The sequence below is a fragment of the Cenococcum geophilum genome, assembly GCF_001692895.1.
Source record: "Cenococcum geophilum 1.58 unplaced genomic scaffold K441scaffold_54, whole genome shotgun sequence".
Taxonomy (NCBI): Eukaryota; Fungi; Ascomycota; class Dothideomycetes; order Gloniales; family Gloniaceae; genus Cenococcum; species Cenococcum geophilum.
This window is the reverse complement of record NW_027137612.1, coordinates 471001-494063: the sequence shown is the minus strand read 5'-3', so window position 1 is coordinate 494063 and position 23063 is coordinate 471001. Positions and strand designations below refer to the sequence as shown.

The window sequence follows — 23063 nt, the reverse complement described above, 5'->3', positions numbered from 1 at the left end:
ATTGTCCGGGGTTGTCGAATTTCAATTTTTGGCGAGGAAGTGTGAATGACGTCTCCTCTCTCGCGAATAATCCTGACTTTCAACGCCACACCTTTCCTCACCACCAATACTCTAACCTCAATACCTCGACGCCGCGAAAATGGTACTAGCAAAGTCTAAGAATGCCGTCGGGCTGGGGAACAGCCTGATGAACGACCGCTTTGGCAAGGGCAAGGGTGCAGACATGAGGCGGGGCAACCACCAAGCCATTCAGCGAACTGGAGCAAATGGAGAGACCGTATGGCACACACCCCCAACCCACCCTTCTCAACCCCTCTCAGCCTTTCTCAAACCCTCACACACTAACATGGGAATCTACAGTATGTCACGAACCCGAAAAAGGAAGCCTCATGGGTGAAAATGCGTTCCGTAACCGAGCAAGCCGCCCTCGACGAATTCCTCAGCACCGCCGAGCTGGCCGGGACGGACTTCACGGCCGAGAAAATCAGCAGCGTCAAGATCATCCAAGCCGACCAGAAGAACCCGTACCTGCTGTCGGCAGCCGAGGAGCGGGCCACGATGAAGAAGCACAGCGAGAACCGGACGCGGCTGACGGTGCCGCGGCGCCCGGCCTGGGACGCGCGCACGACGCCGCAGCAGCTGGACGAGCGCGAGCGCCAGGCACTTCTCGAGTGGCGCCGCGGCCTGGCCGAGCTGCAGGAGAGCAATGATCTGCTGATGACGCCGTTTGAGCGGAACTTGGAGGTCTGGCGCCAGCTGTGGCGGGTTATCGAGCGCTCCGATCTGGTCGTCCAGATTGTGGACGCGAGAAACCCGCTGCTGTTCCGCTCCGAGGATCTGGAGAAGTACGTTAAGGAGGTGGATCCGAGGAAGAATAATCTGCTGTTGGTGAATAAGGCCGATATGATGACGCTGGAGCAGAGGACAGCATGGGCGGAGTATTTTGAGGAGGCGGGAATCAATTTTAGGTTTTTCTCGGCCGAATTGGCGAAGGAGATGAATGAGGCGAGGGGGTTGAGGGTGGAGGGAGGGAGAGGGGGAGGATGACGCTTATCTGGATGAGGACGAGGTGGATGAGGAAGTGGATGAAGAAGGGGACGAGCTGGCAAATGAGGCACGGAAGTTGGACATCCAAGACGAACAAAAGGAGGGCGAGCAATGGGTCGACGAAGAAGAGTTGGAGGCAGACAGCGCTGACGAAGCAATTCCTCTATCAAACGCAGAGCGAACGAGGATACTAACCACTGACGAGCTCGAAGAGCTCTTCCTCAAGCACTCTCCCGAAATCGACACAGGACCGGACGAACAACCACGCAAGACGCAAATCGGCTTGGTCGGCTACCCCAACGTCGGCAAGTCCTCCACCATCAACGCCCTCATCGGCGCAAAGAAAGTCTCTGTCTCCGCCACCCCCGGCAAAACCAAGCACTTCCAAACCATCCATCTCAGCGACTCCGTCATCCTGTGCGACTGCCCCGGCCTCGTCTTCCCCAACTTCGCCACCACCAAAGCCGAGCTAGTCTGCAGCGGCGTGCTGCCTATCGACCAGCTACGCGAATTCACTGGCCCAGCCGAGCTCGTAGCGCAGCGGATCCCACAAGCCTTCCTCGAGGCCATCTACGGCGTGAAGATCTCGACGCGGCCGCTGGAGGAGGGTGGCACCGGGGTGCCGACAGCTGAAGAGGTGCTGCGGGCCTACGCAACCGCGCGCGGCTTCCACACGACGGGCCAGGGCCAGCCGGACGAGTCGCGCGCCGCCCGCCACGTGCTGAAAGACTACGTCAAGGGCAAGCTGCTCTTCTGCCACCCGCCGCCATCCACGCCGCCGCTCGACCCCCGCGCCTTCAACCGCGCCCTCTACGCCGCCGCACACCTGCCCCAGCGCCGCGGCCGCCGCGCCCTGCTCGCACCCTCCGACAACGATGACGCCGCTTCCGCCTCGCTCACGGATGCGAAAACAGATGCGGACGAGCTGCCCCTGCCGCCCGTCCAGGGCGCCAAGTCCTCCGCGCTCGACAGGAAGTTTTTCGGCCCCGACCACGGCGGCGCGGCGCGCGTGGTGATGCCGTTCCAGTACCAGTACAGCGAGCAGGGCCGCGCGAAGCAGCTGAGCGGGCGCAAGGAGCGCGCCGTGGTGGCGCTGGAGCGCGGCGTCGATCCCGCGGAGCTGAGGCTGGGTGGGAAGAAGCATTTTAAGGGGAATAAGAGGAGGGGGAAGGGGAGGGCGGAGTATGAGTGATTGTGGCGTGATTTCATTTCTCTGTTTTTTTGGTTCTCCTTTTTTAAGAGTGGGGAGGTTGCGTGAAGGGATGTCGCGGGTTTTTTTAGGCGTTTGGTTTAGGGCTAGGTTACTGGCCTAGCTAACTAGCTAACTAACTGACTATGATATAGAGGTATATGAGGGGGTTTTCGACGTTGAGTCGATTGGGTGGGTATGGAATTGAATGAAAAATCTGGCTTGGGAGGCCGTCTGCGAGAGTCTACCTAGGGTTTGATATGTGAGCATGTATGAGATGGATTCTTTTAGGACAACCGAACTCGTCCCGGGACCTCCGTCTTCTCCACTTCATCGTCCTCGTCGGTCATGACTTGTTCTGCGAGTCGAGGGTGAGAGCGAGAGCGAGAGAGCGTGCGAGAGAACGAGGGTGTGTGAGGGTGTGTGAGAAAGTGAGAGAGTGAGGGTGAGTCGGCAAGAGTGGGTGAGTAGAGTGGATTCGAGGTTTAACCTGACACTCTGAGTACTTCAGAGCGATGGTTACCACAAGCTCCATATCCCGTTCCCTAGCTTTTACTCCGGTCCTCAGCTCTCTCATTCCATCTCCAACTTTTCCTATTTGCAAATGACATGTTTCCTACTAGAACTATGCACCTCCCTAGGAATCCAGAAGGTCCAATTAACAGAGACAGATTTTATATTGCCCACCTAAGCGGCTGAGCCAAAGGGGGAGGTCTAGCTTTGCAGCTATGGACATTGCTCGCACCACTCCATATCGTTAAGCAATACCATCTAGCAATATTGGACCGTGCGGCCAATCCCAGCTACAATGGACGCAGCATGCTCTGCTATTGTGCCTCCACGTGTTTCCGGACACACCCAGGCTAGATGGAGGCACCTTCAGATGCATTTCCACAGTGCTTGCTGGTTCTTGTCACTGGCCCTATTCTCGACGGCGGTTCTCTCTATGTGCTGGGAGGGTGTGCACTGATTTTGGTGGCTTGGGTATGCATTCGTGGACTGACTCGGGTGCTTAAGAGGACTACAGAAACCCTGGGCCATGTGCGGTTCAGTGGTACTTCAGACGGTCGTTAGGCTTTGCATGGATATCTTTATCGATGGCTTCTGGGACACGCTTGCGATCGAACAATTCCGGGGGCTCTGATGGCCTTGAGGGATTCTCTTCGTTCTCGAGGAAAGCTTGTGAGTGTATTCAGCGTGGTTGACTGAGGCCAGGTTTGTTTTGTGCCCGTCTATGTAAGCAACTCGTATTGCCATTCCAAAACGAACATAAGTGTACATGCGCGATGCCAACAGCTCGAGGTTAGAGGAAACAGAATTTTATAGGTTGTGGGCTACTAAATTATATTCCTGTTGTCTATCTGCGACCCTTTTGTTGCTTTAACACATATTCGTATTGGAGGGAACACAGACTCAATCTATGGGGTGAAAAAGTTTGTGGTGGATTGTAGGTCGGATTGCCTGTGCTATATTTAACTACCCCTTTACAACTTGAATTACCCATCACTCCTGCCATGACTTGCGATGGAGACACTGTTTCCTCATAACCCACCTCCTAGCCTTTCGGACGAAGAAAAAGCATAAGATGACGCCTGAGTCAACTACAACCAGGGTCTTGTGTAAGCTGAAACCTGACAAACCAGTATTTTCCATAGCGCTCTAGACACGGCAGAGAGGAGGTATTAGTCAAATGGACTCGGGAGACGAGCCTGCGAGATCTTTTCTGTGCCGGAACGTGCGCTTGGCTTTGTTGTCAAAATAAGAAGATGTTCGTGTGGGATCTGCAGGGTCACTGAGAGCACTGAAATCACCGAAGTTGCTGAAATCAATGGGATTCTGGCGGCGCGATAAATCTGGGAAGGGGCTGGCACAATTTCCCACGGCTGCTGCGGGAATTGAGCACCACAGCGTCGTCGAGCGATTCTCAGTGGCTTGTGGAGGTGCGTAGATCTGGGGAGATCATCTAGTTTTGAGGGGAAATAGGGATAGGAACTCCTTCGGAGAGTAGTAATTTCCGTAGACAAACTGCAATCCGATGTCACTCGATTACTTGCTGGTGTGGCAGCGTTTGTAGGCTAGGTGCGGAAACCGTTCGGGCAGTTAGATGTCAATCAGCTCGCCGGGTTCGGCGAGATGATTCTCGCATCCTAGCCAATGCTGTAAGATAGTAATTGTACGTAAGTGCCGTGATGGCTTTCGGCTTTCTTGGATTCGGCATAGACGGTACATGGTGAGGTGCGGCAGAGTATCGATGAGACAATTAGATAATGGGTTTTCGAACGGTATGTCATCTTCTAATCTCGGAGAATTTATTCATCTTTTGTTTTTGGAAAATCTTATTATCCAACTGGTCTAGCGTCTTGGGATTTTCACGCCATTGAAGCAGGTTTAATTTCACTATGGTTTTCAAGACAATTAGATAGGGACATCATAAAACAAGGTGGGGAGGTAGGCATGAAGTCAGAGGTCCCAGCGCAGAGAAATGTGGAGAAGGCCTGTGTCGTACTCCTTGGCAAGAGCCTCAATCCTACGGCATGTCGGGCACTTTTAAGTCCCGAAGAACTATGATCCGAGAATGCTATAACCTAGATTCGCACAGTTTCTCACTACAAGACCAAGAATCTCCGCAACTGAATCAGGACCACAGCTGCTCTACCTCGTGCAAGAGAAATCCTCCGTAAGCAAATCGGGGTTCGGGGCGTGCAATGTTTGGATTGGCGCACCCCACGCCGCGGCTTTCACAGACGTCATGGTGGACTTGTGTTAAGCAGGACATCCCGGACAACATGGTGAACAAACGCCCGGTTGAGCAATATCGTGGAGTGCATTCGATGCGTTCTCCAGGTCAAGGGCGTTCACTGGGCCGAAAGCGTGCTCTGTTTTCATCTTCTCCTAACCCTTGCATCAAATGATTTCACTTCGAGTCAGCTCAGAAGTGAAGGGAACAAGCTGGTAAAAATCGTGACAAAAAGCAAGGCGCGTGATGCGATGATTTGCAATAGCGACTGACGACAGGTTAGACTACAGGTTAGATACTATTCTGGTAACCCGAGGCAACATATGAAGATGTTGGAATAAGGCAATGGCCTGATACAAGGGCAGCACCTATGATGGGGCTGAGACAGGCAGCAGGCCATTTTAACTTTCGCATGCGACGTCAGAAGCGAAGAAAGCAGACATCGCGTCTCACACGGGTCGGCCCTTTCCAGGATGCGTGCGGGCGGCACGGTTATGGCATCCGATCGTTTTTTCTCCTTTGGCCTATCCCTTCGGCTGGTAGGGTTCTACGAGAATTGGACCGTGCGCGAACGCCAGAATTAAAAGTACGCGTATGATCACGGAGGCTTGATCTCATTGATTCTATTGGCCGGTACTTATGGATAACCGTAGGACCCATTTTACCAGCCGAAGGGATAAGCGTAGGAGGAAATGCAGCCGATCAAAAAGGTGATTGACGGCGTTGCTTCGAGGGAAGTGGCAGCACGAGGTGGGTATTGTGGCGTGGTGTTCCTCTGGATCGTCCCGTTATTTCAACGACTCCGTGGGGTGCGTTAGCGTGGGGAACGCTGACCGCTTTATCTCAGCAATCTCAGACGCTTACCTCAGAAAGCTCAGCGCATAACGTGTTTTATCAGTCATCCAGTAGCCCCAAAAACCACCAAAAAGTAGAAAACTGCACCTTGATATCTTAACAACGGCTTAATAATTAATTCCAAAATTTTATAATTAGCCTTTTTATACCTATATTAAGACTTTTAATAAAGTTCTAGTATAATAAGCCTGGCCATTATTAAAATATTGGGTTTTAGCCCCCAATTTTAAGCTAAATTGCGATATTTTTAGAGCTACTTAATAGATTTTTTTAAATCTAATAGGAGGATTAAAATATGTATAAAAGGCTAATTTTGGAATTTATTATTAAGCCGTTGTCGAAATACCAAGGTGCAGTTTTTCCACTTTTTGGTGGTTTGGGGCTACTGGATGACTGATATTACCATGACTGATAAAACACGTTAGTTAGAATCAATTGGCGGATAAAGTACATCCGCAAGCAGATATTGCTAACCATTTTAGGTGGAGGGTTGATTCTACGACTTTTGAACGAATTGTTAAGCGGAGCAACCTATTTTGTATATAGAGAAGTTACACTTTTTAACGAAATTAATCTACACCCCCACAACTGCTATTATCTTGAAAGTACTGTTATTTTAATCCGCAGAACCAGCTCTATGATTGATGAGTATATCTACTCCGTACGCCTCCACGATGTCAAGTAGAAAGCGCCGACATTACAAACACAACACNAGTCAACATGCCCACACAACCGCCATCCGAAGCATAAGAAGTTGTTCTTAAAGGCCCATAGCCGTCACTCCCGCTCCGTTCTATAAATTCTTTGATTTTAAGTATCCGTTACCTAACTTGGTAATAGATGTTCTAGTAGCTTATTTGACTTCCTGCTTCTCCGGTTTTCGATAGTGGTATATCACGGGTCTATCTAAATATCCATGACATAGTAACTGTGAGGCACGAGGTAGACAGGGGGTCTAATTGATGGAACAATAAGGTATATTAATAGGTTCCGAAGAACTACGAGACGAATCCTTGAGGAAAAGGGGCTTCTCGGTGCGAGGTGTGGAAGAGGTTTCCCGGGTCACGTGGCCCGCATGCGAGTCGCATGAGAGTCGCATGAGAGTCGCATGCGCCTCACAGCTATATATAGCTATCTACCTATTAGTAACTAACGCGTAATAAGGTTTCGGGGGGTATTTATACAACATCCCTTTATGTTGCAGAAGAGACTTTTCGTATTATGTGCTTTAGGACTCCTGCCTAGGTTAGCATGCTGCAGACCCTAGCTAGCGTGATTTTATTAGCAAGCTCACTAAAACGCGTCAATATTATTGCGATGCGATAAAATCCTGCAGAAGACCACCGCTAAAAGCACACATATATATATCTATTTTAAGGAAGTTAGGCAAAAAGTCGTGATATATGACGTTATGATTATAGGTTTCTACCCTTCCTCATTAACAGCCTTGGGGCTTTAGAGCCGAAGATATACGACTTTTTTAGGCGGTGTAAGGACGATATTTACTAATAATTAAATAATTAAATAGACGGTGAAGCTTTTTAATTAACTATACTAAATATTATGATAGGCTTCCTGGCCACGTTGCTGCCGTTTACCGCAATATCCAAGCGTTAAAAACGTCAATGAGGCGCCAGCAACCTTACTGCCGGGCAACCGCACTGACCAGGGGCTTCAATACCAAGCTCTATACGGTATAGAGCCGCTAGATTGGCTTATGAGGCGTGCATATACGAAAAGTCCATGAAAACTTGCCACACAAAGGGATAACGCGGGTGCTATATATCCGCAAGGCTCTAGTAGATACCTTAAGGTACCTATTATAGATTTATGCGGGTTTTATATAACGTGGGCGTAAGGGGGTGGACAGGTACCCCCTAGAGGCTCTACAGTAGGAGAGCAAAGTTTAGGATACTAGCGCGTCCGTAGGCTCACTACGGCAGCAGTGGTTACCAGGGAGATCGAAAGTAAGGATATACAAGGGGGTAACATCAATGCCTCAGACGCCCCCCTGCTAGTATGGAGAGGAAAATAAGCGAGCCCCAAGTAATATAGCAGGGCTAGGTTATTTTGTGCACCATACTAGCAGGGGGGGGGTCTGAGCAATTCGTGTTACCCCCTTGTAGAGGACCACAGGCGACTTGCAGGCGACTCACAGGCGCCACGCAGGCGGGGCCTAAAGGTGGAGAGATAGAGTAGGGGTTTTCTCATAGAGTTTTCTCCCCACACGTATATAAGGTGTAGTCCGCGTGGGCCCGACAGGGATCCGAATCGGACGTTAGGCAATGAATGAATAATAATAATAATAATAAAAATGATATATTCTAAAAGCCTAGATTCTGTTATATAATTGATGAACTTTAGAAGCTTTTTGGGCCGTGGTTGTGGAGTAGTTTATTGATTTATATAGGGACAATCATAATACTGTAACGTGTCCCGTCTCCACGTCGCCAAATGGCCAAAAAGACAGCAGTACTATCGCGACCGTGGCGGGATCCACTATATGTACTCTTACAAAAACAGGCCGACGCGTTTGACTCAGACGTGATTCCGGTGGTGTACCACGAATGTGATTAGTCAGCTTGCGGACCGATTGAAAATTCGCACCAACGGAATCAGGTAAGTCTGAGCCTGCTGAGGTAACGGACTGCTGGAAGAGTGGAACATCATGGACGGATGCGCAGCAAGGATGAGTGCTAAGCCTTGTCCTAGAAGCCTCGTGTTTCTGGAGATGGAACTATCGTGCATCCATCGTTGGGTTTGGAGTTGGAGGTTGGAGGTGTTGTTGGAAAATTCCCAATTCGGGACCGGAAGTTGATCCGCCAGACCAAGCCTCCCGTTTCAACTCCACGACGAAGCCGGATTGTATTTGAAGCATTCTATGACTCGAAGTTGACTGGATAAAATTGCAGAACGTAACGCGCGGGGAAATCTGCGGTTGGAAGACGGCGTCTTTCTACGGAACTGGCGCGAAAACTTGACGACAGGATAAAAAGGTTAACCTGCAAAGTAGAGTATTTTTGGATCGAGAGACTGATAATTCTGCTCGTGTCACAAATTTGGTTGAGGCATCTCAATGCTGTAAGACACTTCAGTATAGTCGTTCAAGGATGTTCAGTGAACGGTGTCTCGTAACAAGGGAGGTTTGTTTTATCTTCCATTGCTGGCGACTTTTGATATGAGCGATGCGGAGCGATTGGGAAAATCGGAGTTCTTCTGTTGAGTCTCGAAGTAGACGATTGGCAAAAGCACAACTGGACTGATCGCTACCGGCGTTAATTAGTAGCGGCACTGGTGAAGAAGTTTGTTAGCTGGCCACCCGACAAGTCTCAACAACGATCTCGATTTGGGGTGATGAGAAGCCAAGGACGACCTAAGTTTAGGACCATGTCGGAGGAACTATGCGTATCACATTCTGCATGTGCTTCGAGGTCATGAGTGCTGGTTTTGATTGTGCTGGGTTTCCCAAAAAAAGGAATCCATCATCACTTAGCCAAATAGGTACCTGTGCTTTCTGGAATGGAACGGAGAGAGCGGATGGGAACCACGTCTTTGCACAAGCAGAGGGGGTCATAGTCAACACACGTGAACAAACCGTGGAAGTGGTACTCAACCAGTCCGTTTATATGCTGCGCGATGGACATCAAGGTGCTCCCATTGCTCATGACGAAACGTGTCGTTCGGTTTAAGGTTCTTGGTGGAGAGTCTACTCTTTGGTACCTACGGAGCGAGGTACCCACATGGCGTCGGCGTCCGACTTTGAGTTTTTGTGCCTGGCCCGGCTTGCGATAAACTTTCACAACGGCAGCTAGAGAAGAATCCGAGTCTGTGGTTCCTGAAGCCCCAAGGAGAAGTTTATCTGGACTCAATGCGTCAGGACTGTGGCTGAACAGACCGACGACGCGTCCTTCTGCGAGGCGCACGGAAAATGAAGGGCTCTGTCAGCGGCATGCGCTCGATCGAACACGGCAACAGTAGCTAGCACTCGTCACTGCTTTTACTACATGTTTCGGCCTCCGGTTTGAGGCGAGTAATGGGTGTGGTGGGTTTCGCAAAGTATCGTGGATCAGCCGTGTCTGCTCCTCTCACACCACTGCTGATATCAGCCGATAAAGAGCGCTTTGCAATCCCGAGTATGTAAAAAGGCCGGGTCGAGTTGCCTGTGCGCCTACATACAGACAGCTGAGCGACCATGTGTCTTTTCCGCGACTAGTTTCAAGTCCCAAGATGCACGAAGGCGCCCCCTACCTAACGCCATTAGCAAGAACTTTCAACGACCTCTGCACGGACCAATATGATGTTGCGTTCTTTTGCGCCGTGCGGGTCAGCTTTACCCACTGCAGCAGGCACACATTTTGCAAGGTCCGGAAAATGGGAGGAACTCAGTCCTGCAGATGCACTTCAAATATCAACAAAACACCCCCGATGCTTCGGTAGTCCCTTGGCTTCGGCTCCGGCAGCGGAATGCACATGCCAGGGCAAGAAGTTGCGTTCTGAGACTAACATGAGAGGCATGCATGGTGACGATGGTAATACTGCAATCATCAATTGATCACGGTGGTTTTTCTTTTCAGAGGTTGGAGAAAAGTCCTGGCACGCAATACGAGTCTCGAGTCAATGGGGAGCCCGCACGCTATAGGACAAGCAGTGCCAGGCGATTATGAAACCCCTATGCGCAAGGCTGCCATGCAGCGGGCGCAATGGACGCCACTTGGTTGGAGCAGAGTGCCTGCGGCTTTTCGCGTCGTCGGCTTCCCTGGTGGTCCCATATGGCACTTACCGGGGGCATCTCAGCCGACTTGCAGATTCCAGAATGATTCCTTAGCCGACGGAGAGAATTGCCAGTGAACGAGCTCGCGGAAGAACGTCAATGACAGCCGGCGGTGCTTCCATCTGACGATGTGCCCGTCGAGAGGACTTGGACGTTGCCGAGCCATGTCGCGACGAGGTGGACATGGATACCATGTCTTACATGCAGCGTCTGCAATCCAGCTCGTTGCGCGAGTAAAGAGCGGTAGCAGGAACAAGCAGCAGCGGGACAGACACAAAACGGCGGGTACCGGAGTCCTAATAGCTGCTTGGTTGCCGATGAGACGGGCTGGCAGCGGTCAAGCAGCTCACCACGGCACATTCGGAAAGGGAGCAACGAAGTCTAGGGGGGAGGGCAGAGGAGGGCAGATGAGGATTTGCCCTAGGGGTCCTTGGGAGAGATGGCGGGGTGTGAAACATGGTGCATTTTCCGCCTCCGCGATATTAGATAAGTGACTAGAATCAACATCGACGCAAAGCACCCTGGCCTGTCAGAGGCTGCGATGCTCGAGCTCGATGCTTGTGACCCGCAGCCATCCCCACCTGCGGCATCGGATTGCACTCACGCCGGTCAAGGCGTCCTGTCAGACAATGGAGTGGTGGCGATGGGGAAACGACTGAATCGTTTTGAATCGGCAGCGTCAAACAGGCCGTGGGTCGTGGCGCGCCCGCGATTTTGGGAGAGGGCTTTTTCCCATGGCGGGCTTGGTGCGCGGCCAGGGGGGTGTTTTGACGTTTGGCCCTACCTACCTAGCATCCCTGTGCTGCAGCTTGGCTTTTTACTCCACATTTTTTGCAAGCTCTCTACTCTCTCGATCCGGCCTCGGGCTGCCACAGCCAGCCTGCCAACCTGCCAGTCTGCCGGCCCAGCACCGGCCACTGAGGCTCGCCGTTGTGTGCTAGGTTGCTCACTACTCACGACTCAACCATTCAGCAGTAGTTTGCCGCCCCAGGCTCCCCGGCACCCGCAGAGTACTGCTGCTGCTCGTCTGTCGTGCAGCATTTGCCACCGTCACCAATATCGCCAATGCTGCTGATGCTGCTGATGCTGCTGATGCTGCTGTTGCCTGTTGGTGAGGACGAGAATAGTAGCAGTGTGCTGGGAGGGAGTTGCTGGTGGGAATTTGGCTGCAAATGGCTGTGATGGCGGCAATGGCTTGGGCGGTGCGGAGAGCTGCTCCTCTGCCTTGTGCGTCAAAGGGAAGCAGGGCCAGAGTGTTGGGGGTTTGGCGACTCTGATCCAAAGCTGCTTGAGGCATAGCAGCAGGGGCGATCTTGACGCTACAGCCGGAAAGGTTTGGCCGAGGCCTAAGTTTTGAGATGTCTGCACTTGCCCTCAGATTTCAAGGAGGTTTGGCACCAAAAACGGGCGACGCCGCCAGCATCAAGCCCTCAAGCCCGTCAAGCCCGCAAAAAGCCTGCGCAAAGCAGCCATATCGATAGTGCTGCTGCCCGTGGGTAAAGGCAAATGCCTGCGTCCACCTCGATGCTGCCCTGATGCCCACCACCTGTCCGAGACCGTTGCTTGCCCTTTTCTAGTTCCTGGCCCCTCTGCAAAACGGCCAACAGCCAACAGCCTGCATCGCAATTACTGCTTGTTATTTGATGCTCGGAGAGCTACCGGCCCTTGCCTTGTACCTTGTACCTCGTCCTGTCACTGGCTGCAAGACGTCTGTTTTGAATGAAAACGTCCCTTCACCCGGTCCTGCGCTCCACGAGCAAAGCAGACCTTCGACCACCCATTCGTCCCATAGCCTCAACGTCAGGTCCCATTAACGCTGCGTGTTTCGCTGCGGGCCGCCAAGCGTGCTCCAGGACGACTACCTAACACTCTCCTCGCCCATTGGGCTCTCCCAACAAAGCCTTTAAGCCAGCCTCAAGGTCCCTCTCTCGCTCCTTCTCTCGCTGCAGGTCGCCCAGCAGAGTGACAGCTTCCCGGGCGAAGTTAGCTCACGGCCAGCGCCTTACGCGTTCGGGGCCAACCTTTCGTGCCCTGACCTGGTGCCCGTTCCTCTGGAGATCTGCGAACGAGCCGCCAAAAGTCCGGCCCGCCCCCGCTGTCTCCCTCACGACATCTTCAACGGCCATCTTCAACCAGAGCCTGCATCCGCCCAGCGTCATTCTTTTGTGCCAACAGCGAACGTTGCGGGGAGGTTGAGTACCAGGGTTGGAAGCGGAGGTAAGAGTAAGCTCGCACCGCCTCATTCATGCCCGCTCCCCAAAGAAACCTTTTCATTTCATTGCATTCATTGGATCCATTGGATCCATTGCGTTGAACCCTCAAAACCCTCTCCGCATTGGCAACCCCCTCAGCTAACTTTTTTTCGCCCGCCAGAACTTTAGCAATACGCCGATCACATGTGCGCAGCTTTGCTCGGTGCCGTAGTGCGCTTGTCGCTCTGACCTGTCGCTCTGACCTTTCAGGTACTCAGCCGACCAGTCTTCGACCATTTTACTCTCGTTGCAGCCGTGGGTGGTGGAGGAGCTAACCCCATTTTTACTTCTGCGCTCTCGTTGCACCCCAAAGGTTTTTCACGCTCTGACGTCCTTTTGGCTTTAAATCTCCTCTCTTCCCGCTAGCTGCCGCATACTCAACCTTTCAAATCTTCCACTGCCTATCTTCCAATACTGTGCGCCTCTCACCTGTGAGGTCTGGAAATCAGCATGAGTCTTTCGCAAAGCTATCCAGGCGTTGCACCAGTTCCTCATCCACCGTCGGCATCATTCTCGCGTCATAGCGCGCATTCTCAGTTCGATTCTTCCGCGCATGAACCGATTCCGCGTTCCTATTCATCCACGAGCATTCCTCTCCTCGACCGTACGGAGTCTGGACAGAACTCTTCGGCTTCTAGGCCTTCGCTGCCTGTTCGAGCCCGATCTTCGATGCCGTCTGCCACAACTTCTGTGCCGACGGGCCGCAGTCAACATCACAACGCCGAAGCTGAGTTCGCCCCAACATGGAACGGCGTTATTCATTCCACTCAAGATTCACTTCTGATCATCGAAGCTTGTCTATCAGGAAAGCTTAGCCATGTGCCCCGCCGCCCTCACGATAAGGAGAGAGGGGAGCAGATCAAGAGCGGTTCCATTTTCGTCTATGAGGAAAACGCTTCCGGCATCAAGCGCTGGACGGACGGTCTGACGTGGAGTCCAAGCCGCATAATGGGCAACTTCCTTGTTTACCGCGAGCTGGAAAAGCCATTCCCACCAGGTGAAAAGAAGAGGGCCGTCAAGCGGAAGCGTAACGCCGAAGACGGATACGATCCAACCGAGACTTCTGTTAAGACTGAAGCTAAACCATCCCCGCCTGTCGACTCAAGTGCAACTGTTGTACCTAATGCAGAGCGACCGGCGGTTCAATCAACTAACTTTGCTGCATCGTTGAGTGCTGACGAACAGCGCCGACTCCTGGGTTCCTTGGTCGACTCGTACGGGTTCAAAGAAGGAGGACTGGTCAAGAAGACCATGAGCGTCAAGTACAAGGGCGCAACCCATCATATTATATCCTATTATTCTCTGGAAGATGTTGTCGGCGACAGCTTAACTCGACCGATGTACGATATTACCTTGAGAACTTTAGCTATCCGCCCAGAACTCTACAGTGATCAAAACTTCCGAGCTGGTCTCCACGATGAGGCGGACCCGTATATGCCTTACCACCAAATGCAGCCGGCTGCTTATCATCCTCATCCTCACCCTCATCCTGCAGGGATGTGGGTGCACCCTGTAAACCATCCTGCCAGTACACCATATCACTTTGGTCATGGACCACGTGACAGCGTCTTTGAGCCTGCTTTCGTCTCTCAGCAGCAGTACCCGACATTGACGACACATATCACAATCGCACCAACACCAGCACTTGCGCCACTTCACACCCAAGCCCACCCTACTGAAAACGCATGCAACCCCGTCTTCCGTTACGACTCATTCCCGCAACCAGTAGTCTCCAACCATGGGATTCCTTCGAGCCATGCAACGTCTTTGTCACTTAATAACGAATGGTATAACAACCCAAATGTGAGTAGAGCACTTGAGCTCAGCAACCTAGCCTCCGCTGTCGACGAGCCTTTATCACCTCCAACCTTCGATCCGGCGTTATACTCAGCTGAAGAACATCACCAATCCAACGGCACTCAACAATTGGCAGACGGCAATGAGTACTCCCCAAATTCTCAGCAGGTCTCCAGCGGAGAACATTTTCAGCCATGGGCGACTACTACCTACTATTGAAATTTCTGCCTGTAGAGTCGGCGTTGCAACGGTAGATGCATTAAATATGGTAGCATTGCGGGCATGGGACGATGGCGCACGTTTTCTTTAAAGACAGCATTATTAGGTGCTTTTGCTTTTTCTGCCTAACCGGCCCATCTGCCTTCTCCTTCGTACGCCAATTATACCCCGGCAGAAGCCACGGTTGACTAAGGGTGGGAGCTTTTCTCACTCATACTTACTTTCGAACTTACTCGTCTTGCGTTAGTTCATGCTCATGTCACAATTATAGCGCTTGCACAACGGCGGTGTTTTGAGCGAGGGGGCGAAAAGATAATGAGATACCCCTCTATATACGATATACGTTTTATGGCGCCCTGGGGTAGACTTCTCGATTCATCCATGGCACGGCGTTTAGTAGGGGTCCAGATTAACTCAGACTTTTGTCTAGAGACATTTTCATACTCAATGCGAATTGAGTTATGGTCTCATGCTTTTTCTTATGATTTTTCTTTGTTTGGTTGCTTCATCAAAGGGCCGAGAAGATGCCACTACACTATCCTAGTGGGCCGGCTTTTCTTTTTCTATGGATACATGGCGCTTTAATTAGTGGTATTCCACTCCTAATCAACGGTAGTGCGGGATAGTGCCGTCAGACTCCTTCTTTCATCGTGAACTGAAAAGTTGATAGAGTGCTTTTCATATGTCATAAATAAATTCAAACCCCACTGAATTCTAAAATGATTCTCATAATATATAAGAACGTGCCAGTAGAGCATAACTACAATCTCTGCTTAAAGTGTTTTGACTCCAGAGTGTATTACGCATTTTAGTTATAACCCAGCCAGGGGAAATATGCTATGGTTATGAAAGACTAGAGTTAATCTATAGTTTCGCATATCACCAGACTCCTGTAACATTTCGCAATATTCATTCTCTTGCGATAATGGACGATATCCTTCAGATGCAAACCACGCAAACCTAACCTCGGCGTAGTCTTGTGCGACAAAGCTCTGACGTCTGACCTTGCACCTCCCAAACCAAACACACTCATGGAACTCCGGTTCCAATAGTTCCTATTCATGGCCGGGGCTAAACTCCCCACTGGAGTCATGCAATTACTTCTGTTTTCTCGCCCTTACCTCCGGATACTGCCTCGGTCCCAAAAACTCTGCTGTACTTCCCCACTCATCTCCTCACGTGCTTCATCGTTTGCCGTTCGGAACCGAGGCAATGACTGTTGTACGCGTAATAAATATATTGTGGCACATACTGGGTGCTATTCGGTCTCCCAGAATGCTTGGAGATACTTCTCCTCCTCTTCGTTGTGGCGTCTCGCAGCTGAGAAGGTGGAGCAGAGGCGAGATGAGGATATAAGCAAGGTTAAGAAGGTGGGCATTTTATTTCTGTTATTTCCACATCTATTCTTATAGGTTGGTGGTATCATCCTCATTGCTTGAAATTTCTCAATATACTTTTCGTAGAGGGTTTCCCTTTAGCTGTAAATATAGCTGCAACTCTGGTATTGGAGCCAATCAAAGAATTCTGACGGACTGGAACATTCTCACGTTTTGATCCAACATTGTTGGAAGAGTCTTCTTTATTTTTATATCTTCTACGAGTCAGTCGGTATAGTCCATGTCTTCGAAAGTCTCTCAAAGAGTATTTCTCTTCTGCTTCCTTTTAGAGTCATTGTTAAACCCACATATTTCTTTCATGGGGCTGTTCCTGATTTTAATCTCCACTCGTTTTCCTCTGGCGTTTTCCAGAATCAGCTCATGCCTTGCCTTATCGATTAGTTCTAACATATTCAGATAACTTTTCCATCTTCTCCCAATTCAAACCCTCGATTATCTCCCAAGGCCCTCCGTGCAAACATTGCCTCCAAACTCTCCGCACTCCCTCACGAGAACATTTATACTCTCCCCAACATCCTAACATTTTCCCGACTTCTCGCCGCGCCCGCAATTGGCTATCTCGTCCTCCAAAACCAACACGCCTGGGCCGTGGGACTCTTCGCCTACGCCGGCATCACCGATCTTGTCGACGGCTGGATCGCGCGGAAATGGAACCAGCAGACCGTCGTGGGCAGCGTGGTGGACCCGATGGCGGACAAAACGCTCATGACAGTACTAGTAGGGTGCCTAGCCGTAAACGGCACTCTGCCTCGTAAGCCGCTCCGCACCTATCCACGAATCCACCCATTGCCGGCCTACCCTTGCCTCTTAGACTGCACAGTTAACATGTCTTGCAGTTCCTCTAGCAACCCTGATCCTGGGCCGCGACATCTCTCTCGCCATTGCCGCAATCTATTATCGCTACGCCTCGCTCCCGTCGCCTAAGACACTCGCGCGGTACTGGGACTTCTCTCTTCCATCCGCGGAAGTGCATCCGACGACCATCTCGAAACTGAACACGTTCCTGCAACTCGGACTCATTGGTGCCACGCTCACCCTGCCTCTGCTAGTCCCAGAAGCAGGTGCTGCAGCGATCGGCGGGCTCACGGAAATTGTGAGGGAGGGACTAGGCGGCTCGGAGGGCGTGCAGACGGCAGTGAGAGGGCTACAAGGAGTCGTGGCGGCGACGACAGTGTGGTCGGGCTTGAGCTATGTATGGACAAAGGACGCGGTAAGGATCTTAGGCACGGACGAGGCGTTGAAGAGAAAGCAAGGGTATCGTGGTAGGATGGTGGTGGCTGGGAGTTTTGGGATTGTGTTGGCGATTACGGCGTGGCTAGGGTAGAGGGATTGGGTGCGTGAAAAGGAGAAGGATAAAGATGGAAGGTGATGCATATGTATCATATATGAGGCGGATCTACGTATCTATACCTGTACATTTGTATTATACAAACCCTTGACAGCCAAAAGAGTACTTACTCTACTATACCCGCGCCTTTAGCCCAGTAATGCTACATGATTCCCAAGTTCCGTCTCATGAACCTCCAACGCCCTGCAAATGCATTCGTCCCATCCAAGTCTTCCGGCATGAAAGCCTAAACCAAAGCGTACTCAAGCTCGCCCCCTTAATCAACCCCAGCATCCATGAAAATCCTCTTCCTATTTTCAATTTCCTCCCTCACCTCCTCTCTCCCCTTCTCCTTCCTCACTCCCTTAACATACGCCAGCAGCCTGAGCGCCCCATTCGGTGTAACGCCCTCAATCCGCCTCGCCTGCCCCACACTCTCAGGCCGGGTCACCTTCAGCAAAGCGCGTTCCTCAAAACTCAGCCCGTGGATAGATTCATAGTCCAAGTCATCGGGGAGCCTCAGATTCTCATCCTTCAAGAACCGCTGCTGGGCCGCAATCTGGAAAGTAATGTACGGCGCATAGATAGAGTTGATCTCGACGCGCCTCTGGACGCGCTCAGAGAAGGCCCTGATCTCAGGCAGCAGCGCGACGAGCGCCAGCGTGCCCGTGTTCGGCAGCCGCAGCAAGTCGTACGCCGAGCGCCGCGTCGAGTCCGTCCGCACCTGGAACCCCGCCGCCGCCCACTCGGGCGTGCTGAGCTTCGTGCCGGTCAGCAGCGCCGTCAGCGCCGCGATCTCGTCCGCCTCGCGCTCGAACGCCGCCCAGCGCGCGTCGCTGACCACGCCGGCCGCGCGCCCCAGCGCCGTCAGCCGCGTGTCCGCGTTGTCTGCCCGCGCCGACATGCGGTATTCGCTGCGCGACGTGAACATGCGGTAGGGCTCCGAGACGCCCTTGGTGATGAGGTCGTCGATCAGGATGCCGATGTAGCCGTCGGCGCGGGTGAGGGTCAGCGGCTTCTTGTTCTGGGCCGCGAGCCCGGCGTTGATGCCTGCGATGACGCCCTGGGCGGCGGCTTCTTCGTAGCCCGTCGTGCCGTTTATCTGGCCCGCGAGGAAGAGGCCCGAGATGGCTTTCGTTTCGAGGGTGGAGCGTAGGCTGCGTGGATCGACGTAGTCGTATTCGACGCCGTAGCCGGGTTGGAGCATTTTTACGTTTTCGAGGCCGGGGATGGTTTTCAGCATGGCTTCTTGGGCATCGACTGGGACTGTCATGGAGATTCCGTTCGGGTAGATGACGTCGTTGTCAAAGCCTTCGGGCTCTAGCCAGATGATGTGGGAGATTTTGTTGGTGAAGCGGATGATTTTGGATTCGAGGGAGGGGCAGTACCGTGGACCTTTGACGGTTTCGCGGATATGAATGGTCTTGTCCAGGTTGGCACGGATGATATCGTGGGTTGCTAGGTTAGTGTGGGTCGCATGGCAGAGAAGTTGGTCTTTAACGGCGACGGTGTCGTTGAGATAACTGAAGGGCATTGGGGGCTCGTCGCCTGGTTGCTCTTCGAGCTCTTCAAAGTTGATCGTTTTACGGTCAAGACGAGGAGGAGTACCAGTTTTCAGACGTCCCAACTTGAATCCTGCTTCCCGAAGAGATTTACTAAGTCCAAAGGTTGCTGCTTCGCCTATACGACCGGAAGGGTATGCTTCGAGACCTGCCAACCTTTAACATATGGCTCTATAACGATATCGTTGAGCACTTACCAATATGTATCTCACCGCCCAGAAAAGTTCCTGTGGTAATAACAACAGTACTCGTTGGAATAATCTCTCCGCTCTCCAACTTCACACCTGTTATGTTGCCATGTCGCCCTTTCTCCTGTTGACCCTCTTTATCCAGAATAATATCGGCCACACTGCCCTCGACAATCGCTAGATTCTTATACCCAACCATCTCCTCTCGCATATATTTTTTATATAGCGCACGGTCAATCTGCGCTCGAGGTCCCCAAACCGCTGGCCCTTTCCTCCGGTTCAAGACCCGGAATTGTACTCCCGCTTTATCGACAATTCGACCCACAACTCCATCCAGCGCATCAACCTCCCGTAGCATTGTACCCTTGCCAATCCCTCCAAAACTAGGGTTGCAGGAACATACCCCTAGGTTATCAAGTTTGGGAGTTATGAGGGCGGTGCGGGCGCCTGAGCGGGCAGCAGCCGCGCTGGCTTCACACCCAGCATGACCTCCGCCAATTACGATAACATCGTAGGGTCTTTTGGTAAAGCAGTGGTTAGATTCGGCGTTACACAAGGTACGGAGCGATCGCACTCGGGGCGCATGGCCCCAGAGCATTCGAGCTCGTGAAGGTACCATTGGGTTCATAATGGCAGATGTTGGAGGAATTGTAGCTGCCCGTATGACCCAAGGAAAAAAAGCTGAGGGATGCACTTCGGAGGTGTCGACCTTCGCCGAAGGTCACGTGTGAATGATTAATGGCACCGCAAATAGGCCATCTTTCAAGCAAGGCAAAAGTGGAGGTCATTACAGTTATTGTTCAGAACAGTGATGAGATACGCTGTGTTATCGACTCCAAGCAAAGGCAAGTTTGGCTCCAAGCACTCAATCAGTCCCATCCAAAGCGAAAGTATAACACATTGATTTACATACCCCACGTCATGACGCCAACCTCCCAAAGCTCAAATAGCGCTGCCTGAGTGGAAATACTACATAGAAAAAAGGGAAAGGTATCTGTACAGGGAACGAAAATCCTTACGTCTGATAGCCATAAACTCCTGGACTTCCCACGTTGAAAATAGGGTGCGGAGCCACCAGCTGACACAATAATTCGTATCCTTAGATCATAATGGATTCTATTCCATCTAGAGCTATTGCACATCAATTATCCTGACATTTCACTTGGCTCTCGCACCAAGCCTTCCTCATCTTCGACAACATTTCTAGGTCGGCTGAGCACGTCAATTCTGCCTAGTGAAGACACCATTAGCTAAGTTCAATCATGGCGAATTCTAGAAAGCAAAGGCAGTAATTATAAGTATCTTGGGATTGGTGGAATTTCAAATTAATGAAATGCTTACTTTGAATAAGATTGAGACCAGTGCGCTGGTTACCATCTTTGTCTGTGAAGGATTCCATGCGGGCATCTGCGTCTACGTATAAGAGCGCGCTGTAAAAGAATTCGAGTCAGCATATTAATCTCTTGCATGTCTTTGCGGTGGATTCGCTAGTCGAAATATACGACATCCATTCCAGCTCTCCCTTAGCTCCTACCCTCTCCTTTCTTGTACTGCACATATGCTTGCAATTATGACATTTTCAATCCCAGGGGCTTAACTTGTCATGAACCATTCAAAAACCTCGACTCACCCTTTTGGCAGATTCAGCAAGAAATCCTTCTGCGCACCCTCCGAGAATGCTGTGATCTTAAACCAACTTGTTTTTCTATTTTCAGGCTTGCCATAGCTCGTGCCAAGCGCGTATCGCACAAGTGTACGATCACTGGCGGTGGCAAATTCCTCCGGCGCGGCGGCAAGTCGTCCAACAATAGACATACGGGCTGCTGACGCGAGGGCAGTGGAGGAGAACGCGCGCGCGGATAACGTTGGGAGGCGCGTGGCCCGGAAGGCTACTGAGCTGAACATGGTCGCATAAGGTTGGTGAAGGTATGAGAGGCGATTGCTATAGATGGATGAGTTTGCGGTGGTAATATGGAGATTCTGATATCGCGTTGAAGAGGTCGAGCTGATTTAGCTTTAAATTTCTGTTTAGGTATCCCTTCCCGCGCTGACGTCCATAGCTTGGCGCCAAGATTTTAGGCGAACGAGAGCCTATGATTTAGGTAGCCAAACCCTTATCGATAGTTATGCGTGGACGCAAACCAGCGTGGGAAGCGGTGGCAGGGTTTAGTATTTAGCGATCCGCTGTACATAAAATCCATCGTCATTCCAACCTGGAATTGACTAACCAGCATTCAATGTCAGGAATTTTGTGAAAGCATTGGCTGAGGCCAATGAGGCATCTCAAATCCACCTCCAAGCACTCTTTCTATTACTTTTTACTACTCGATGAAAATCTTTGCATAATCTCTCCTCGGCTATTTAGCCAGCACTCATATCAAGCGCAGCGTACCGTTGTCTAGCTACTCTAAAATTTCAGTCTCCCAACTCCAAGCATCTTTTCCTGATCAAACGGTTCCCAAGTCTGATCAGCAATATTTCTTGGATTCAAGCTTTTCTGGAGCCACAGCACCGCCTACCGTCACCAGAGCAATATGAATCCCACTAGAGTTGAATGTCTTTGCCAAGCTCATGACCAAACTGCACTGAGCCGCTTTGACTAATGATAAAGAAAAGAGCTGCGGGATTGGATTGGCGTACAAGAGGCTGTTCGTGACAAGTAAGCTAGATTTAGCTGCCGCCGAGGAAGCCGAAAGCGCCCGGAGACGGGGAATCGCCCATTGTGCTACAATATAAAGAGCAATATTCGTAGTCTTTAAAGTAGTATTACCATGGAACCTTAGGCCAAAGGAAACAAACGCACATACCTCGAAATTCTCCTCGATAGTCTCAACGGATTCTAACAACCCGCCTAGAACAATACGTGCCGCATTGAAAAAACACACTCGATTATATGTCCAACTTTTTCAAGCTTCTCAGTGCTCCTAGCAACGCCGCGGCATGAGATATCTACCTTGATTTCATCAATAAAAATATCAGATCTTTCGGTTTTGGAGACAATCGCAGCTTTATCCAACTCTAGGCGTTACTCATTTCGGGCAAGGGGAATGATATGGCTGAAGCCTTTCACGGCAAAAGTATAGGCCACATGATTTCCGATGCCAGATCCTGAACCGATGACAACAAAGGTACCGTATTGTCGAGTAGACATGCTGGACGATATGGTTTTGCTTAACTTTGACCTTCGAAAATCAAGAAATACTCAGACTAATAATAATATGTCGCAAGGTTTTACAAGAATGCTCAATTTATTGAACGCCTGGACGTCTTATGTCCGTTCCAGCATATGAGAATATCACACTTTATACACATCGAGTCCGCTGGGTTAGTGCAAGCAGAGATAATTCTGACCGTGATGCTTAATGATGACGGTAAGGACACTACGCGGGTTGCCTCGTCTTACATGCGTATGCACCGTCTCTTTACATTTCATTGTAAGTGCTTATTGATCTTGCTGATCAAACGGTTCAAATTCACAACTTTTCGAGTAACAAGCACAGCTACTTCGGCGTATTGCTGTCTTCTTTAGGTATGGTCCTGCGTAGATAGGGTGTAAATCCGCATCGTTTGATCAGCGCGACTAGCAACCACTCACAACGAGATGTAAAGAGACGGTCTATGACAGTTTCTTCCGCCCCGAACCTAGAACGTTTTGTGAACTTTTATAATGATTCGTAGATCTTTCGTAGATATCTCGGAGAAATCGGCTATGGAATTCAACA

General features: G+C 51.0%; 8 protein-coding genes across 8 annotated transcripts; 5 read left to right on the top strand and 3 right to left on the bottom strand.

Moving 5' to 3' along the window:
* Positions 1 to 139: 139 nt before the first annotated feature.
* Positions 140 to 2239, top strand: K441DRAFT_680945 (P-loop containing nucleoside triphosphate hydrolase protein; the record flags this gene model as incomplete). Its single annotated transcript, XM_067651418.1, has 3 exons — positions 140 to 277; positions 361 to 1020; positions 1064 to 2239. 3 exons carry the CDS (start codon positions 140 to 142, stop codon positions 2237 to 2239), a joined length of 1974 nt encoding a protein of 657 aa, XP_067499200.1.
* Positions 2240 to 2680: 441 nt separating this feature from the next.
* On the top strand, positions 2681 to 3719 carry K441DRAFT_667316 (uncharacterized protein). Its single transcript, XM_067649814.1, has one exon. The coding sequence runs from the start codon at positions 3104 to 3106 to the stop codon at positions 3308 to 3310; it is 207 nt and encodes a 68-aa protein (XP_067499199.1). The 5' UTR covers positions 2681 to 3103; the 3' UTR covers positions 3311 to 3719.
* A 6403-nt stretch (positions 3720 to 10122) lies between these two features.
* On the top strand, positions 10123 to 10676 carry K441DRAFT_680944 (uncharacterized protein; the record flags this gene model as incomplete). The annotated part of the gene is made up of 2 exons (XM_067651417.1): positions 10123 to 10357; positions 10477 to 10676. The coding sequence occupies 2 exons, from the start codon at positions 10123 to 10125 to the stop codon at positions 10674 to 10676; spliced, it is 435 nt and encodes a 144-aa protein (XP_067499198.1).
* A 2844-nt stretch (positions 10677 to 13520) lies between these two features.
* K441DRAFT_583032 (uncharacterized protein) lies at positions 13521 to 14297 on the top strand (the record flags this gene model as incomplete). Its single annotated transcript, XM_067644483.1, has 1 exon — positions 13521 to 14297. A coding segment is annotated over one exon (777 nt), but the record flags the coding sequence as incomplete, so codon positions are not given.
* Positions 14298 to 15928: 1631 nt separating this feature from the next.
* On the top strand, positions 15929 to 17757 carry K441DRAFT_734773 (uncharacterized protein; the record flags this gene model as incomplete). The annotated part of the gene is made up of 3 exons (XM_067654287.1): positions 15929 to 15955; positions 16661 to 17015; positions 17101 to 17757. 3 exons carry the CDS (start codon positions 15929 to 15931, stop codon positions 17586 to 17588), a joined length of 870 nt encoding a protein of 289 aa, XP_067499196.1. The 3' UTR covers positions 17589 to 17757.
* Positions 17758 to 17889: 132 nt separating this feature from the next.
* Positions 17890 to 19969, bottom strand: K441DRAFT_644531 (glucose-inhibited division protein A subfamily; the record flags this gene model as incomplete). Its single annotated transcript, XM_067646758.1, has 2 exons — positions 17890 to 19301; positions 19351 to 19969. Coding segments are annotated over 2 exons (2031 nt in total), but the record flags the coding sequence as incomplete, so codon positions are not given.
* Positions 19970 to 20106: 137 nt separating this feature from the next.
* On the bottom strand, positions 20107 to 21347 carry K441DRAFT_667311 (ssDNA binding protein). The gene is made up of 3 exons (XM_067649813.1): positions 20972 to 21347; positions 20683 to 20771; positions 20107 to 20572 (listed from the first exon to the last, which is right to left on the bottom strand). Exons 1-3 carry the CDS (start codon positions 21244 to 21246, stop codon positions 20487 to 20489), a joined length of 450 nt encoding a protein of 149 aa, XP_067499194.1. The 5' UTR covers positions 21247 to 21347; the 3' UTR covers positions 20107 to 20486.
* A 127-nt stretch (positions 21348 to 21474) lies between these two features.
* K441DRAFT_734769 (uncharacterized protein) lies at positions 21475 to 22492 on the bottom strand (the record flags this gene model as incomplete). Its single annotated transcript, XM_067654286.1, has 3 exons — positions 21475 to 22094; positions 22149 to 22242; positions 22371 to 22492. The coding sequence occupies 3 exons, from the start codon at positions 22490 to 22492 to the stop codon at positions 21810 to 21812; spliced, it is 501 nt and encodes a 166-aa protein (XP_067499193.1). The 3' UTR covers positions 21475 to 21809.
* Positions 22493 to 23063: the final 571 nt, after the last annotated feature.

Excerpts from the sequence above, each read along its gene's own strand:
- K441DRAFT_667316 (XM_067649814.1), top strand. The coding sequence starts at position 3,104 with ATGGAGGCACCTTCAGATGCATTTCCACAGTGCTTGCTGGTTCTTGTC.
- K441DRAFT_667311 (XM_067649813.1), bottom strand. The coding sequence starts at position 21,246 with ATGTTCAGCTCAGTAGCCTTCCGGGCCACGCGCCTCCCAACGTTATCC. Across the intron at positions 20,772-20,971 it reads TTGCTGAATCTGCCAAAAGG|CGCGCTCTTATACGTAGACG; the intron begins GTGAGTCGAGGT and ends ATTCTTTTACAG. Across the intron at positions 20,573-20,682 it reads TGGTCTCAATCTTATTCAAA|GCAGAATTGACGTGCTCAGC; the intron begins GTAAGCATTTCA and ends TGTCTTCACTAG.